The sequence below is a fragment of the Sciurus vulgaris genome (assembly GCF_902686455.1).
Source record: "Sciurus vulgaris genome assembly, chromosome: 5".
Classification (NCBI taxonomy): Eukaryota; Metazoa; Chordata; class Mammalia; order Rodentia; family Sciuridae; genus Sciurus; species Sciurus vulgaris.
The window spans coordinates 156,325,652-156,342,766 of record NC_136465.1 but is presented as its reverse complement, the minus strand read 5'-3'; the positions used below and the strand labels follow the sequence as shown (position 1 = coordinate 156,342,766).

General features: G+C 38.4%; 1 protein-coding gene across 2 annotated transcripts in view; it reads left to right on the top strand.

Moving 5' to 3' along the window:
- LTA4H (leukotriene A4 hydrolase) overlaps positions 1-14,195 on the top strand; it is a 38,448-nt gene extending 24,253 nt beyond the window's left edge. The window contains exons 13-19 of one of the 2 annotated variants that reach the window (XM_079142868.1): positions 1,101-1,204; positions 1,704-1,774; positions 5,678-5,732; positions 9,687-9,782; positions 11,773-11,855; positions 12,479-12,583; positions 13,977-14,195. In XM_079142868.1, the coding sequence (XP_078998994.1) occupies positions 1,101-1,204; positions 1,704-1,774; positions 5,678-5,732; positions 9,687-9,782; positions 11,773-11,855; positions 12,479-12,583; positions 13,977-14,094 (632 nt within the window). In that variant the 3' untranslated portion in view covers positions 14,095-14,195. The remainder of the gene's footprint in view (positions 1-1,100; positions 1,205-1,703; positions 1,775-5,677; positions 5,733-9,686; positions 9,783-11,772; positions 11,856-12,478; positions 12,584-13,976) is intronic. The other variant, XM_079142869.1, reaches the window with a different exon arrangement.
- Positions 14,196-17,115: the final 2,920 nt, after the last annotated feature.

Below are 17,115 nucleotides of genomic sequence, written 5' to 3'. Positions count from 1 at the left end.
AGGCTTATCTATGTTGTCACAAGTGGCAGGATTTCCTTATTTTTTTGCTGTTAACATGTGGACACATTCCTTTTTTATGCATTCTGAAAGTCCTTGTCTTTTAATTGGAGTCCTAAATCCTTTGACTGAAATATACTCAGCCTCATTGCTGTCACATCATGGTACTTGACATTACTCTCATTCTTTTCTGTTACTTTTCCTATCTCTGCTTCTTTTTACACTGAACTTTTTTTTCCCCTCATTTGTTTTTTCCAAATCATTTTCTAAGTGTAGATAATCAAGCAGACAAATAAATACACACAGTCATTACCATTACAGAAAAGTGGATCGTAAGGAGTTTCCTCTTATTCATGGTTCCACTTTCCATAATCTCAGTTCCCAGCAGCCCACCATAACAAAACTAGCATGGGCCAGGCACAGTGGTGCACGCCTGCAATCTCAGCGGCTCGGGAGGCTAAGTCAGGGGGATCGTGAGTTCAAAACCCCCCTCAGAAAAAATGAGGTGCTAAGCAACTCAGCGAGACTGTGTCTCTAAATAAAATACAAAATAGGGCTAGGGATGTGGCTCAGTGGTTGAGTGCCCCTGAGTTCAATCCCTGGTCCCCGCCACCCCCGGCCCCCTGCCACCACACGAACACCTTTTCACAGTTTCATGAACGGAATATTCGTTCTTACTGTAGATCCTAGCAACCTCAACATACAACTTTTGTCTTTCCTTATTAAGCTGAGAACGTTCACCTTTCCACTTAAAGGAAGCACTTTTTGACTTCTCTGTGATGTGTTTCAATTACCCTCTGGTCAAAAGAGGATTGTTGCTTTTGGAACTTGTGCTGTGTCTTCCTGTTCTGTCCTCATGTGTTCTTCCCTTACCTGTAACTAGGACTTCTCTTCTCCCTTAAAATTACATGTTCTCTTCAAGGCCCAGCGCAAGTCCTAACTCCTATTTTGAACATTCTTTTACTCTTAAAGCCCTCATTAGTTTCCCTATTCTTTGAGTGTTCTCTAGTCTTTGTGGCTAATAGTACAATGCTAAGCACCAAAAGTAAGTCAAATAATTACTTTTCTATGAATTGATTGCTTTTTCTCTTTCTTGCTTTTAGAGGTTTTCCTAGGATTCTTAAAGGCTTATGTTGAGAAATTTTCCTACAAGAGCATAACCACTGATGACTGGAAGAATTTCCTATATTCCCACTTTAAAGATAAGGTCGGATTTTTAAAAATATATATTTTATTTATTCACTATTTGTTAGGCTAATTTGAATCTCTTAATAGTAGTATTGGTCCAGGATTTGCTTTTAGATGCATTCTTTAATTTGCATTTTTTAAAATGTGATCTCAACAACATAAACTAATATGTAGAATTTTCCTATTTCAGAGAGATTCTCAATAGTGTGGTTCAAAATTTTATTTTTTGTGTGTATTATTTTTCTTATTTTAATTTTTTAATAGAACACTAGTAATGGATATGTTTATTTTACATAGATGAGGTAATGCATAAATAAATTGGCTATATTTAGTCATTCCACATTGCATATGTATATAAAAAAGTACCCTATAAAAGTACACAATGATGATCTATCAATTAAAAAATATTGATTTAAAAAAGGAAAGAGACTTAGAAATTATCTTGATATGGCAGAGTAGAGAAAATTATAGATTCAAGGACTTGAAAGTTTTAGTTTTTTTGGCATTACTGTTCACAGGTTGATATTCTCAATCAAGTTGATTGGAATGCCTGGCTCTACTCCCCTGGCCTGCCTCCTATAAAACCCAAGTAAGTACCTCTCACTCTCCTAAATCCTAAATAAATGCAAAATATCTGAAAGGATTTTATGCCTTCCTTAGCCTTTTACTAGAATGTTGACAGCAGAGTTCCTAAGTTTTTAGACCCAGAGGCCTAAAGAATAATTTCTGTGATTTATAAACATAAATTAGTTCATTCGATTGCAAGTAATTATTGATTGCCTCTTTTGCACAGCAGCAATAATGAGGGCCTTAGAGAAGAATAAGCTATTGTCCCTTCTTTAAAACTTTTGTCTTAAGAAAAATAACATATGTTGATCATTACAGCAATGTCACAAGTTATTATTCCCATTTCCAGAGGAGGCAAATTAGGTTTAGCACATTTCCCCCAGCTTCCCTGAGGTTGCCTGAGTAAGTAGTAGGAGTTGAGATTCAAGCCCTGGCAGTCACCCTTTCTAATGTATTCTCCTCTGAAGTAAACACCCTACTCGAATCAGACACCTGGACCCTGGTTCATCAGTCATGTGAGGACTTAGACTTCTGTGCGTTCCAGTTCCTTGCTGCTTTCCTGTGGGCCAGTGAAACTGCTTACCAGCTACTCATACATAAACAGCCTAGTGTAACTGATGTGTAGGGAAGTAGCAGGAAATGAGGTAGAAAAGCAGATGTCACCGTCATGTGTTTTTGGAAAGCACCTCAAATGGCCAGGCTGGGAGGTGTTTGGTTTAGGAAGGTAACCAGATAACCAAGAGCATGAGCATGGAAGAGAGGTAACCAGAGCTCCGCATTAGCCGGGAGACCCTGGGTGCGGCGAACTGTGGTGTGGAACAGGCGCTCGGAAGCGGGGGAGGGGTCATTTCAATAGTACTGTTTTTAAATTTTGTTTTGGAAAGGCAGATGGCATAAATCATCAGTATACTTTTTTTTTTTAATTCTAGGGATGAACTTAGGGGCACGTTACTACTGAGCTACATCCCCAGCCAATTTTTTTTTTTTTTTCAGTTGTAGGTGGACACAATACCTTTGTTTTATTTATTTATTTGTTGTATGTGGTGCTGAGGATCAAACCCAGTGACTCACATGTTCTGGGCAAGTGCTCTACCACTGAACCACAATCCCAGCCCCAGTAAACTTATAATGTCTACAGTAAGTCACCAAAATAATGCTTTATGTATTTTCTAACACTTCCTAGTTTAAGAGGTGCCATCATATTCATTATCCCATTAAATCTAACCGGAGATAATGAGGGCCTGAAGTAATGCAAGGCAAATGGATAAAAAAAGTAACTGAGATGAGAGATATTTCAGGGGTAGAATCTATTGGCAGCTTATCATTGACCATGGTAAGCAAAAAAAAAAAAAAAAAAAAAAAATTAAAACTGATGGGGCAGTGATGTCTTAAAGATTCAGTCTAATCCAGTACACATTTAGTGGCAGACATTATTATGGTGGATGATGAATAAGGAACCCACAGAGCAAATACAGATGTATCAAGTCATTATAATACGATGGAAGTATTTTTAAAATATTTATTAAGTGCTATGAATGAGGAAAGTATTACTTTAAGTAGTTCTGGATTTGGACATCAGCCCAAAGATGTCAACAAAGAATAATGCAAGAAGTAAAGTGTAGAACCTTAGTGGATCTCCATTTGAGAGCTAGGAAAGATATGAACAAAATTAGCTAAAAATCAAAAGGAGCTTGCAGAGATTAGCACATTGGTAAGAAAGTTGTGGCAGGTAGTAATTTAAAAGTGACAGTGTAGTGTACTGTAAAATTAAGAGGGAAAGAGGAACCAAAGGGGAAAAAAAGCACAGAATTTAAAGTTAGGAGTCTTCTAAGACTTTTAGTTTCAGTGGCCTGATTAGTACAAAAGAGAGTTGCAGAAAGTTGAGTGAATCGGTTTCTTAAATTGGTTTGAAATTTAAGAAAATCTGGGTGTAAAATAAGTTCTTAAATAGTGTTTTTCTGCTGTCACTGCTGCTGTAGGATCCTTTTGGGGTGTTGGTTCAGTCTAGATTCCTTAAGATTACTTCCAAGTCATACCAAAGTGCTGGAGGAACCCTGGAATGATTCATACACTCAGGGATCTTGTAAAGAAAGAGATTCTTTGAAAACCCCAAAGCACAGAAAATGCTTTGATTCATTGCAGCATAGACTGTTGGTTTCCAAGTCCACTGATTTTTACGTACTCTCATCACTGGCCTATGTTAAGTATCTCCTCAGGTCTATCCACTTCACTCCATTTTCACCTCCAACCCTCCAGTTTAAATCCGCGTCATCACCTCTGCCTGGAAAACTGCTCTGGCTGTGCACTTGTGTCCCCTCTGTCCCTCCCTGTCCTTCTCCACACAGACCTTCAAGCACACACCTCTATTATGCCTCCCTTGCTTAGCAATCTTCCCCAGCATCCTGTCAGTTTTGGGCTAAGGCTGAATCCTTTAATGGCCACTACAGGGGTCCTCACACTCTGCTCCTTTTGCTTCAGTCAGAATCTCTCAAAACTCTGCACACTCCTTGACCATGGGACCTGAAGCAAACTATTCTTTCCACCTCAGTCCTCTTCGCCCAGTTAATTGCAGTCTCTGCTCAAGAACCATTTCCTTGACCTCTCCTGGAAGCATCTCTTGACTTCTGTGACTGGTTCGGATCTCCCATTGGAGAGCTTCTTGGTGCTGCGTATCGCCTCTTCGTTGGGTTTCCACAGTTGTAACTTTACATTTATTTGTGTGACTGTGAAAATCTTTCTCTTCACTACATTGTAAGGCTCATCTCCTGTTTTGTACATTACTTTTCTTAGGATTTTACAGAAAATAGGGATGGCTTCTTTCCCCTGGGCTTATCTTTAACTTAGTTCTTTTAATTACTGGGGAGAAAATTTCAGGATGCTAAGCCAAAAGTTTCCCTCAGTCCTGTTGTTGTTTAAGAAATCATATCTGAATAACGTTCTAGTGGAAGGTGATTTACTGCCTGAGCTGTGGAGAATCTCTGATCCCACTTGTTCTTAAAGGCAAACACAGTGGTTTGCCTACACCTGCAGCCTGACTACTCCAAGAAGATAAAGTAACTGCTGCTTCAGAAGAAAGAGGTGTGTTGACCTCTCTGTTCCGTCCCCTAGGAAACTCACAGGGAGCCCAATCCCAATTCTTTAAAGCAGGTTTAGTAGTAACTTGTAATTAAAACTTCACTTCACTTAGACCCTAAATGGCAGGTGCGCCCCTTTTCTCTAAAGATATTTCACAGCAAGCAAGCCTGATTTATAAACAAAAAGGGATGTTTCATAAGAATTCTTACATGTTCTTTTGTTACAAGATATACTATTTATTTTCTAAATTGGGAATATACATATTTTGGCATAACTCAGTTTGCTTAATTATCACAGTGTAATTCCACTTGCTTCTGAAAATGAAGGAATGCACTCATCACATAATGATTTTGGCTCTCTCAAGGGTCTAGCATACAGAACAGTGCCTGTTGCTCATCGGGTACTTGCCAATACGCTGGATGATGAGAAGGCTGGAACAACAGAAAGTAAAACCCATGAGAGTAGGACTTTGTGCCTCATGTCGTCTTGAGTGTCTAGAACTGTTCTCTCCAGAAAGTGAATACTAAGTGTCCTTGGTGGATTCCAAGTACTTTGCCATGCACTCCTTGAGCATGTGACAGCCTTGTCCTGGGCTGCTTCAGCATTCCCTCGGGATGGTCAGGTTCCTTCATGTCCACTTGAATCTGTAAGTGCTTAGATAATGTGTAATACTTGAAGTCAGGCCAAAACTTCCCTATTTCCCTCACTTTGGAGTTGTTTATTTAAAAGGAACTTTGGAGTATAAGTGCATTCTGTAGCTCTAACACTGCATTTATGCAAAAACATGTGCATGTTTATAAAATTTAATCTTTAACAATTATTTCTTCAATATTTGTTTATTTTTTTGCAGTTATGATATGACTCTGACAAATGCTTGTATTGCCTTAAGTCAAAGATGGATTACTGTGAGTAGTAATGTGTAATTTTTGGCTCCTTTTTGAATTGTACAAATATGTCTCTACTAATGGGGGGTGCTGTAAATCATGAACAGAAAGGCTATTTGAAAGTTAGGTTTGATCAGGCTGATGCTGTCTCCACTCTAAGTGTATAAAATTAAAATTCATGGGGGAAAAATTCTTTTCCTCTTAAACCACTGATAAGATACTACTTTAGATACAGCAATTACACATACCAAGTGAATCTAAAATGATCTCGAGTAACTACAGTGGGAAGAATTAAGAGACTTTTGCTTGTCATTAGCTTTGTTCATTTCTCTAAAACTTCCTAAAGAGGAGCTTCTTTTTTTTTTTTTTAAAGGTTTTCATTTTCTTTTTTTTTTTTTTAATTGGCAAAGAACCTTTATTTTTTATTTATTCATATGTGGTGCTGAGAATCGAACCCAGTGCCTCACACATGCTAGGCAAGCACTCTGCCACTGAACCACAACCCCAGCCCAAGAGGAGCTTCTTCATGTAGGTACTGAAACATAACTCTTAAGAGAAGTGGAATGAGGATGCACCCTGGATAACTTTTTAATGGAAAATAAGAAAAAAAAAAATTAGTAGTAACTATTCCAATTATTTGCAACAGATTTTGGTATTGCTGTTTGAAATTTGTTTTGGAAAGTTTATTCAACCAATATTTCTTGGCAATCTTCAACATTCAAAATGCTGTTATGTACCACACGTTATGCAGGATATAGAGACGAACTTGCCTTTGGAATGTGTGTAGTTTAATTGAAGAAATTAGATTCCTGCATAAATAACTGTCATGCTAAGCAGTAAGAGCAGCAGTTAGATACAGATGAAGTAATAAGTAAGAAGATGCCATTTCTTCCCCCAAGGTGGGGATTGGCATGAGGGATTGCTGCTTAGAAGGCAGAATATTCCTACTGGTTCTAAACATGGCTTGGGCATGGATAAGGTGGAAGAGGACATTCTGGGTGGGAGAGACAGTGTTTAAACAAAGGTTTTTATTAAAAGCTGCAACAAAATTTATAGAAATTTCCTCTTGATATTCCTCTTTTCATCAATTTAATTGTTATTAGATAAGATTTCATCAGTCACAACTGATGTGAACACAGAAACACATACTGCTGACTTAGAGCATCAGTGAACAGGGGACAAACACAAATACCAGGAGGCAGCCCACACATTCTGAGCATTTCATGTGCTCTGAACATAACCCAGTTCATTTTGCAGAGGGAACAGGAAAAATCGGTTAATTTGACACATTGTCTATTCTTAGTATAAACTCATTTAAAGAAAAGATTTTGCTGTGTTTGTTTACTTCCCTGGTTATTCTAATAGACTATAAGTTTCTTGAGACCAGAAATTGTTCCTTTCTATATCCCCAGGGCCGTCTACACTTTTTTACTGTTGGATGAATATGTGAGTTAGTAAAAGAGAAACAAGGTTGGGAAAAGAAGTAGGCTTGTCAGGCCAAGGATTCAATCATCGGTAGGCATCAGTGGATCCTAGAATTCATTTTGAATTGTAAATGAAATGACTAGTTTTATGTGAGATACCACCATTAACCTTCCAGTACAGTAGACAAGATCAATTAAGATGGAAAAACAAGGATAGCTAGGAGGGTATCAATAGTAATTCGGGGAAGAAGATTTGAGCGGTTTAAACTAGAACAAGAAATACTGATAGAGTTGAAAGTTTTGTTTTGTTTTGTTTTGTTTTTCTTTTTTTTATGGTGCTGGGGATCGAATCCAGGGCTTTGTGCTTGCAAGGCAAGCACTCTACCAACTGAGCTATCTCCCCAGCCCCGAGTTGAAAGATTTTTGAGGTTTAATTTTATAACTGGTTAAGAACTCAAAGGGGCTAGGATGTAACTCAATGTAAGGCTTATGCTCAGCATGTGGGAGACCATGGATTCAATCCCCAGCACCCCCCAAAAAAGAGCTTAAAATGGATTAGATGTGGAATGTAAGAAAGAGGAGTATAACGCTCCTGGTCCTGGGAGAAAACACCCAGAGTTAGAAGAAAAAAGAGAAAACAAATCGGGAGTAAGGCAGATCAGGAAAATGGAACTAAAAACCAAGGAGAACAGATACTCTAATATAAGATACTATAAAATATAAACATCTTTTTGGAGGCTTTCATATCATTATAACAGAGGTAGAAGATTACTAACTGTATTTAAGGTTAATTTTGGGGGGAGGGGTTTTGTTTGGGTTTTGTCTTTTTTTCTTTTTTCTATTTTTTTTGGCAAAAATTTATAGTAACAAGATCTTCTAGCTACCTATCAGAGAATTGGCTGATTTTGCAGATAAGTTTCTTTTCTGGAGTGACTGGTGTTGAATTTTGATTTCGTAGTGGTTTAATTGTGTGTTCTTTCTAAACAATTTAGAAAGGCTTAATTATTTCTGTCAAGAAGAGAAATCTGATAACATATCTTGCTCCTTTATCTATGTCTTGAATATTGTTTTTTGTGTAGTTCACACATTCATAGAGAAAAGAGTGAGAGAGATCTGTGGGAAACTGGATTTCTTAACAGTGTGAGCCTGTTTGAATTTGAAAAATATATCACAGCTTACCTGGTACTAGTTACAACCACTGCTGATTTCTGCTCAAATATTCTTTTAGGCCCAACAGCTCAGGTAAATAATTAAATTATAAATAGGTCAGTGTTGGTGAGAGTGGGCAGTGTTGGGAACAGAAGGAGGACATGGGAATCATTATATACTTTCTTAATTGTTTTTCTTAAATAAAATGCAAAAGAATGTATGCGTAAAAAAGTACTAATGAGGAATAAAAACTGTAAAACATTGCCCATGTACCCCACCACAAGCATAAGAAATAAGGCCTCCAAAATACTTTTGGACCAATCTTCCCATTTCATCCCTCTCTGCTCATCTGGCTGACCCGTCGAGGTGACCATTTCCCTGAATTTTGGCTTATCATTCCCTGACTTTTAAGGTTTTTACCAATATAAATATATCCTTAACTAATACATAATTAGATTTGCAGGTTTCTGAGCAGAGAATGAGATAGAGCTATCAGTTCTGGTCTTGAGGTGAGGTTCTAAAAGGGAAGGAAGTTCACATATTCAGGAGAGTTCTGAAGGGGGAAGAATGTACAAAGTAAATATTTCTTCAAAAGGACATGTGTATATGTATGCACTGAAGTTTCTGGAAATATATACAGGGAGAAAAAGAAAAGGAATTTCTCATTCTGTCTTTGATTTTTTTTAACATTTGCATATCTCTTTTAAAGTTAAAAGTCTCTCTAGTTCAAAAGAATTTAGAATGAGTTTTAAAAGATTTTAAAGCACTTCTTTTGATAAATTTAATTAATATTCCTTGATCTTATTCTCAGAAACTTTTGGCAGTGAATCTGAATTTTTAAAGTATAGACTTGCTTTTCTTAGATGATTACTGAGATGCAGTGGGGAACTCAGAATGTGTGTGGCAGTAGAGGGGAACACTGGTTTATGGCCTTACCAGGTCCTTAGGGTGATAGTAAAAAGAATATGCAATTTGATCTTTTTACCCACATTTTCAATTGGCCTATAATTTAGTTGGCATGATTTTTGTAATGTTTCTTTGCTTTGGAAATTGACATACCTCAAATGGTGTGTGTGTGTGTGTGTGTGTGTGTGTGTGTGTGTGTGTGTGTGTATTTTTTTTTAAAGATTGGTTATTCCTTTTTTCTTACTATTAATAGTCTGTTTTTTTCTTAAGCTTCACACTTTACATTTTAGGAATTAGCTTTTTAAGTTATAGTAACAATCTCAAGATTATATAAGTCACTCAGGTTTAAATTCATTTTATATGATGTTCACCTGTGCATTTCTGTCTTTTTCTTAATTTTTACTTTTATGTCAGATAAACTAATAATATCACTAAATTGTATACAAACAGAAATAACCAGGTAACATTTTTTATTTATTTATTTATTTATTTTTAGGCCAAAGAAGAGGATTTAAATTCATTCAATGCCACAGACTTGAAAGATCTCTCGTCTCATCAGTTGAATGAGTTTTTAGCACAGATGCTCCAGAGAGTAAGTACTACCTCAAAAAATGAGAAATTAAAATGGGCACAAAAGCACAGCATATATGTTGTACCTACCTTGGAAAAATCTTAATGTAAAAACTCAGAAAAAACAATACACATAATTCTTTATTTTAAAAAGCATTTATTAAATGCCTAATATGTTTAATATTGGACTACTTACTAAAATACGTAAGAAAGAATACACCCTTCTCAAAAAACTTGTTATCTAATAGGAAGGGAACATACTTAAAATTGAGCAATAAAAGGAAGTATATTTTAGTTATAATTTGAGAAAACTTATTTAGTACAGAAGAACTCATTTCCATTCAGGGTCATCAGGGAAGGATTTTTGAAGGAGTGAGGTTTGATTTGGAGGGAGGGAGGTATTCAAATTGGAGAGAGCATTAGGTGCCCAGTGTTGAGGAGTAAGCTGGCTGGGTTGGGTGAGGAAGTCAGTGAAGTATCACAAAAAAGACTGGTGAGGGTCAGGTGTGATGAGTCTTGAGTGCTAAACCAAGGAGTTTAGATTTTATTCTGGTCAGTTGGAAAGGATCTAAAATTCTTAATAGGAGAGTCACTTGAAGGAGTGGGTCATAAATACTAATGTGGTGACCTGAGGGCTACATGGTTGTGAGTTAGTTGGGTGATGTGAGGAAGCAAGCTGGTGTGGAGGGAGAGACCAGGCCAGTGAAAGAGATTATGCAGGATGAAAGCACAGGTTTCATGACTCACTGGATTTGAGGGTTAACAGGAAATAATTCAGCAGATTTTAAGATTTTAAACCCAGGTAATTAAAAGAACTCATGAGACTAGAAGGCGGTGCATTTTGAATGGTAGATAATGACGGGGTCTCTGTGTAGTACGTGAAGGGGAATTCCAGTTTAAGGATTCAGGGAGATGGAGATTTGAAACAGAATTTCCTCTGTGATTGATGCAGAAATGAAGCTTAGGATTTGGAGTAGCAGGGGTCCCGTTGATGTAAGATACAACCAGTTTTTGGTGTATCAAGTCATCAAGGTTTCATAAATTTCTGTAGCACTGCTTTCTGACCTAGGACCAAGAGAGAAAACCTGAGGGGGTGACTTGGGAATGGGTGCAGCAAAACCCGGGGAGGGTCAGGAAGCCTTGAAAGTGACCTTAACCGCTTGGCATACCTGGGTGTCCTTGAACTTGAACATGTCCTCAGAGGAGCTGATAGACTAAATAATTTGGGATAAGCCCAGCAGTTTTTGAGAGATGGTGAGTGTGAGGCGAGTACTGAAAGGTAAGGAGACCGTGACTGGAGAGGAGAGCTTCTGTCTTCTAGCAGCACCTCTGCCTGTCCTCTGTGGGCATCTCAAACTCTGCCTGTCCAGACTGAACTCATCTCCTTTCTTTCCTTCACCCAAACTTGTTTGCCCTTTTAGTGGGTTGACATGAGCACAGGAGTTTCATGAGCCTCCAAAATTGTATAAGAAGTTTGTATTTTATAGTAAACACACTTCCTTCACCTAGGGTAGGGGTGCAGATTATTCATCAGCTTGCAAAGGGTCTGTAATATAAAAGTTTAAGAACTGACATTTTGTAAGGATACCGGTCACTTAAAAGTGATTTCAGAGGACATACATAAAGCCAGAGGCAGTCAGTGAGGAAAAAAATTAAGGAACTAGATTTAATCTGGAGAAGTGGAAAAATTTAAGCTATATAATATGTAGGGAAGTACTGGAAAGTCTGGAAGGTAATATTTATGCTAAAAAGCCTGAGGAGAATAATTCTCATTTAATTCTTTTAAGTACCTTACAAAGTAAATTATCCCTATGTTCCTAGTAAAAACATCCAGAATAAGTTTGCACAAAACTTAACGTTAGTATACATTTGTTTCTTTTACTTTTTATCTAACTTACTTCTCTATTATAAAATATTTAGGATTTTAATCTGGCTAAGAATTTCTCTCCAGCTCCTTTCTTCCAAGGAATCCTGTTGAAATGATACGCTATGCTTCTGTATTTTGCTCTTAGGCACCTCTTCCATTGGGGCACATAAAGCGAATGCAAGAGGTGTACAACTTCAATGCCATTAACAATTCTGAAATACGATTCAGGTACATCATTTTAACTTGTCTCTGTGGAAGAAAGCAGAACACTGATTTAAAATCTGGAGAAGGAAAGCAGAGTACGCAACATCCATGGGTCTTGAGAAATCCTTACTAAATTTTCTGCATTGATATAATTAATTATAGTGGTATTTATGTCTATAAGACGAGAATATTCATCTTTCATTAGACCTTGTTCTAAGCTTAAAAAGAAAATTAGTATGAAGGATTCAGTGGTAAATGGGCTTTCTTTCTCAGCCAGCTAAATTGAATAGTTGGGAATAGTTAGAAACTTATGATTCTATTATATGTTAACCTTTCTTAATTCAAATTTGTAGTGTGAGGCTTAAATGAAAAGTTCAGTTCCTCGAGAAATTGCATTGATAAAGCACATGAGCACCTCCATAATCCAGACCTTTTAAAATATGATCTTTTTTTCAAGAACCAACTCCGCTTCCTTCTCTTCTCCAGTAACTAAATTGTATATATATTCGGGTGTGAGTGTCTCAGAGTAAAGTCATAAAGTGGCGTACAATACGACTATAATGGGATTATTCATCTTTACATTTCCTTTGTCGTTTCCTGTTCCTTCTTATTTTCTCTCCCATGCCCCCTAAAAATCCACCTTTCAGATGGTTACGGCTCTGCATTCAATCGAAATGGGAGGAAGCAATTCCTTTGGCTCTAAAAATGGCGACTGAACAAGGAAGAATGAAGTTTACACGACCCTTATTCAAGTAAGACCACATCAAACTATACTTCATATTTACACATGGAATTGGAAGAACAAACTAAAATTTTATTGTTGAAAAACTTTGTAAAATGCAGTGTTTAGAAGTTTTTTAATTTGTTAAAGTTTATTATTATAGGTGTAATTTTGGAAGAGGAATTCACACTTCTAATTATTTAAAATTTGAGATGATTTTATTAGCTTTTTTAGAAGCATTATATATAAATTATCTGTTATTGGCCAAATACAGTTAGTGATGAAAAAGAAATAAATCGAAGATGGTCTTATGTATAGAGAAGGATTTTTAAAAGAAGCGAAGATATTGGTGAATAGGTGTGGACCAGAAAGAGTCTAAAACTAAATGCGGGGAGGTAGATGCAAGCAGATAAGGTAAAGTCTTTTTGATTCAAATGTTGCTAAGAAGTGCAAGAGCAGGTTGCTTGACATAATAAAGGCTGCCTGGTACAGGGGAAAAGTCATATTTTGACAGCAAGGAATAACTTGAGAATATCTTTGAAGTGCTTTTACTATGTATTTGGTCTGTGTTCTGAAAAAATATAATCATGACATAAATATCCACGATTAATTTGTTTTTAATTTACTTCACAAGTATAAAATTTGGCAGTACAAGTCATTATCTATTTTTTATGGCCACAAAATTCATATTTTAAGTAAAATATTTCATCAAAGCATATTTCACTAGAGTTAGTATTTTCACTCTCAATTAAATTGTTTGAAATTTTCTGAAATTCTTTTTCTAAATTTACTATTTTTGTACTTTAAAAATCTTAATGAAAAAATAAACTTTAAAAAAAAACAATTTTTTGCCAGGCTTGTGGTGCATGCCTGTAATCCCAGTGACTCAGGAAGCTGAGGCAGGAGAATCAAAAGTTCAAAGCCAGCCTCTGCAATTTAGTGAGACCCTCTGTCTCTAAGTTAAAAAAAATGCAAAAAGGACTGGGCATGTGGCTCAGTGGTTAAATCCCTGGTAGGTTCAATCCCTGGTATCAAAACAAAAACAAAACAAAAAACAAAAAATAGCCACTTTTTAAAAAGATAGTCTTTAAGGTACACCCTCGTACAAGACCAATATTTGGCTAGGAAGTGAAAAGACACTGTTCAAATAATAAACTACTTGCATGCTGTTTGGTAAAAAGCCACTATCCCTGCCATTCTGGCCCTTCCCTATAACACCCCCAAATATCTGTGATCTGCCAGTTTAAGGGTCAACCTCTGATACAGGGATTGGCACAGGGCTACCTAATGGGCCAGGATCCGTGCTTTATTTGGGTGATATTTAGCTATTCCTATCATCACTTTTAATTTTACCTCTGATATTAAGTTAATGTTCCCCCTCCCCCTCTCCCTCTTTCCTCTTCCTTTTCCTTCTTTCTTGGCAGGGATCTTGCTGCCTTTGACAAGTCCCACGATCAAGCTATCCGGACCTACCAGGAGCACAAGGCAAGCATGCACCCTGTGACTGCCATGCTGGTGGGCAAAGATTTGAAAGTGGATTAAGGATCTGCCTGTTACTGATTTCTGAAATTTCCTTTTTTAAAATTGAATTCATGAAGAAATTCAAAGCTTCAGCTCATGTTGTAATTAAAAATGTCTTTTTATTTGTGGTGTTTTATTGTTTTGTCAGTGAATTTGCCAAATTTTACTTCCTTTTTAAAAAACAGTGGTATATTCTTTGTAAAGTAAATTTTAATGAACTTTAATCTGTTAATTTACATGGTGTAAATTTTTGAATTAGCTTCATTATCAGTTATTTTTTTCTCCATATTTTTTACTGATACATTATATTATCCATAATGTTGGGATTTGTTGTTACAATTTGTACATGCACACAATATAATAATATATTATTATTAGTTTTCTAAATATGATCACAAAATATGCCAAAATGTTCAAAATATTATATACCAGATGTTTTATCAAAGTTCTTTGATTTGAATCTGCTGCAAACCAAAAATTTAGCATGATGAGGGTTTTGCTTTTAAAATAATCTTAAACATGGACACTCAGTTGCACTTGCTCATCACCCACCTGGTGAACGTAGATAGCATGAACTCCCTTACCAAACTGTGTAAACTCTGCTCCCCAGCCCTGGGTCATCCAGCTGATCCAGTAGACTTGTCTCCCTTCTTAGGGGTCAGATGGGCACTCTGGGCATGAGCACCTCCATCAGTCTCTCAAGTAGCCTCCTGATAGTCACCCAATGTGCCTCATCTGTGGCAGCCAACGTTCTTTACCCATGGAGCACACAGCAAATGGTACCACATACTGACCCATATTAAAGGCAAGCATAAGAGCACCCTTGTGAATGCAGTGTAGTGCCCCACATGCCTTGGCACACATGTTGGAAACCACAGCCATATTGGTTAGGATTCTTTGACAGCAAGTAATGACAACCCAAATGACTGGAAGTCAACAAGAGAAGAGGAAGATCGCTTAATGATGGGGGATAGAGGTTATCAGGACCCAGGGACAGGAGGCTGCAGAGCCTTCCCTACTCCTGCCTGTCTGCTTCTCTTGTCCACATTGTACAGTCAGGTGCCCCCGGCTCCGCTGTTGCAAATGACTCCTACCATGTGGAGAGACCAGCTCAATTCCAAATTCCCAGACATGAGACTGACCCAGGTTGGGTCCACCCTGGCCACAAATAACTGGCCAAGAGAAAATGTCTTGGAGTGTAAGCCTGGATGGGGGTGTGACATCACCAGGCAAAAGTGCTCAGATGGGGACTAGTCTTAAAATAGGAGTGAACAGGGAAGATGAAGCAGGTATTGAAGTTCCTGTCCCTCCAGGAATCCTCAGATGTCTCCCTTGCTCCCGCTTGCCCTACTACTTCTGTCCTCAGGGACAATGACCTTCACTGCAGGTATTCTGTTTCTCAAGGCTCTGTTCTCGCTTTTTTAAGGAATGCCAGAGCAGCAAGTTCAGTTCGAGTGCCTTAGTCATGTTCTAAGTGCTTAGACTTGAACAAAATCACACACTCAAAAAATGCTTTTTAAGGTTTCTTCTGCCATATGAGCTTAAAACTGTAAGCTAGTATCATATTTCAGTGATTGCTTCCTTAAATGAGTGAAAGAACTGGAAAAAGGGGTGCTCGAAGGGTGGGGTGGGAAGGCACTATGAAGAAGGTAGAGGGCGCCAAAGGCAAACTCCCCTACACAGGCTTCCCTGGGACAGCTCAGTAGAGTTCACACGGACACTGCAGCTAACCTACGTTGATGTCTGTGCCAAGTCAGATACACACATGATTACTGGATGAACACAGATAAGTAATTTCTATATGATGCTAAAGGTTGGGGAGGGAAACCTGGGGCACCATGCTGCACACCTGTAAATTCCAGCTACTGCAGAGGCCGAGGCAGGAGGACCCCAAGTTCAATGCCAGTTGGGCAACTTAGTGAGACCCTGTCTCAAAGAGAGGTAGGGACATAGCTCAATGGTAGGACTCTTGCCTAGCGTGCATAGGTTTCCCCAGTATTGTGCAAAGAAAGGGTGGTAGAGGGAGGTCAAGCAGCCTGGAAAAGGGTGGCTTCACCAGCCCAGCAAGGAAGGGTTTAGGAAATGCTGCCCTGGAGAAGAGGCCTGCACTGAGACTTCAGGAAAAAGGCATATCTACCAAGCAAACAGAGCTGGGAAGTGTTGGAGAAAGGGCAACAGGATTAAGCTGGCTCTGCAAGGTCAAGGGCCTGATGTAGATCACTGAGAGCTGAGGTCTTCTCAGAATCACTCAAAAGCTGAGCTCAGCCGGGACTGTCAGCCGGAATGCCCAGGAGTTTGGGTGGAGTCGAAGTCTGTATGCATCCCCAAACAGTAACTGCCATGAAGGCAGAGTGTAGTTATATACGTTTTATCCCGGCACCTCCCATAGAGCTTGATACGTAATAGGTGTTCAAGAATTATTTGCTGAATGAAGGAATGAATGAATGGAGGCCGGCAGATAGTAAGGGTGATTCACACCTGAGTACCTCGGTTTTCCCAGAGATGAAGATGTTAGGCTTTCCTCTGAGAATTAGGTGAATGGACACTCTGCGGGTGGCAGCGGGGCAAAGGGCAGTACTAGGAATCTGCATGATCTCAGGACTTCCCTAGTGAAGTCTTCTGCCTGGGTAAACAGGTGGCAGGTAGCATTGAGGACCCAGGGCATAGAATAAGGGGTGCAAAGGACCTTGAAAATGTGTAAGAAGTGGGGGAGAGGCGGGAAGAAGGGACTGACCAGAGGTCAGGCCAAGGTCAGATAATCCAGGTAGACGTGGGGAATCGGAAGGTTAGAGGGTCGAGTCAGAAGGTGGATTACTGGAAGTTAAGATGACATGTGGGTCAAATTTAGGCAATGATGAATTCCAGGGCACGGTGAGGATGTGGATGGCTGAAAGGCAAGTTTCAATTACTTGCAGGAGGTTGTCCAAGAAAGAGACTGTGGGTGTGGTATGGCTCTTTGTTGGCAGTGGTGGTGTCTCTGTTTCCAACAAGTCTGTTGTGGAAACACACTTTTCAGAATTTTCTGTTACAATAATCAAATCT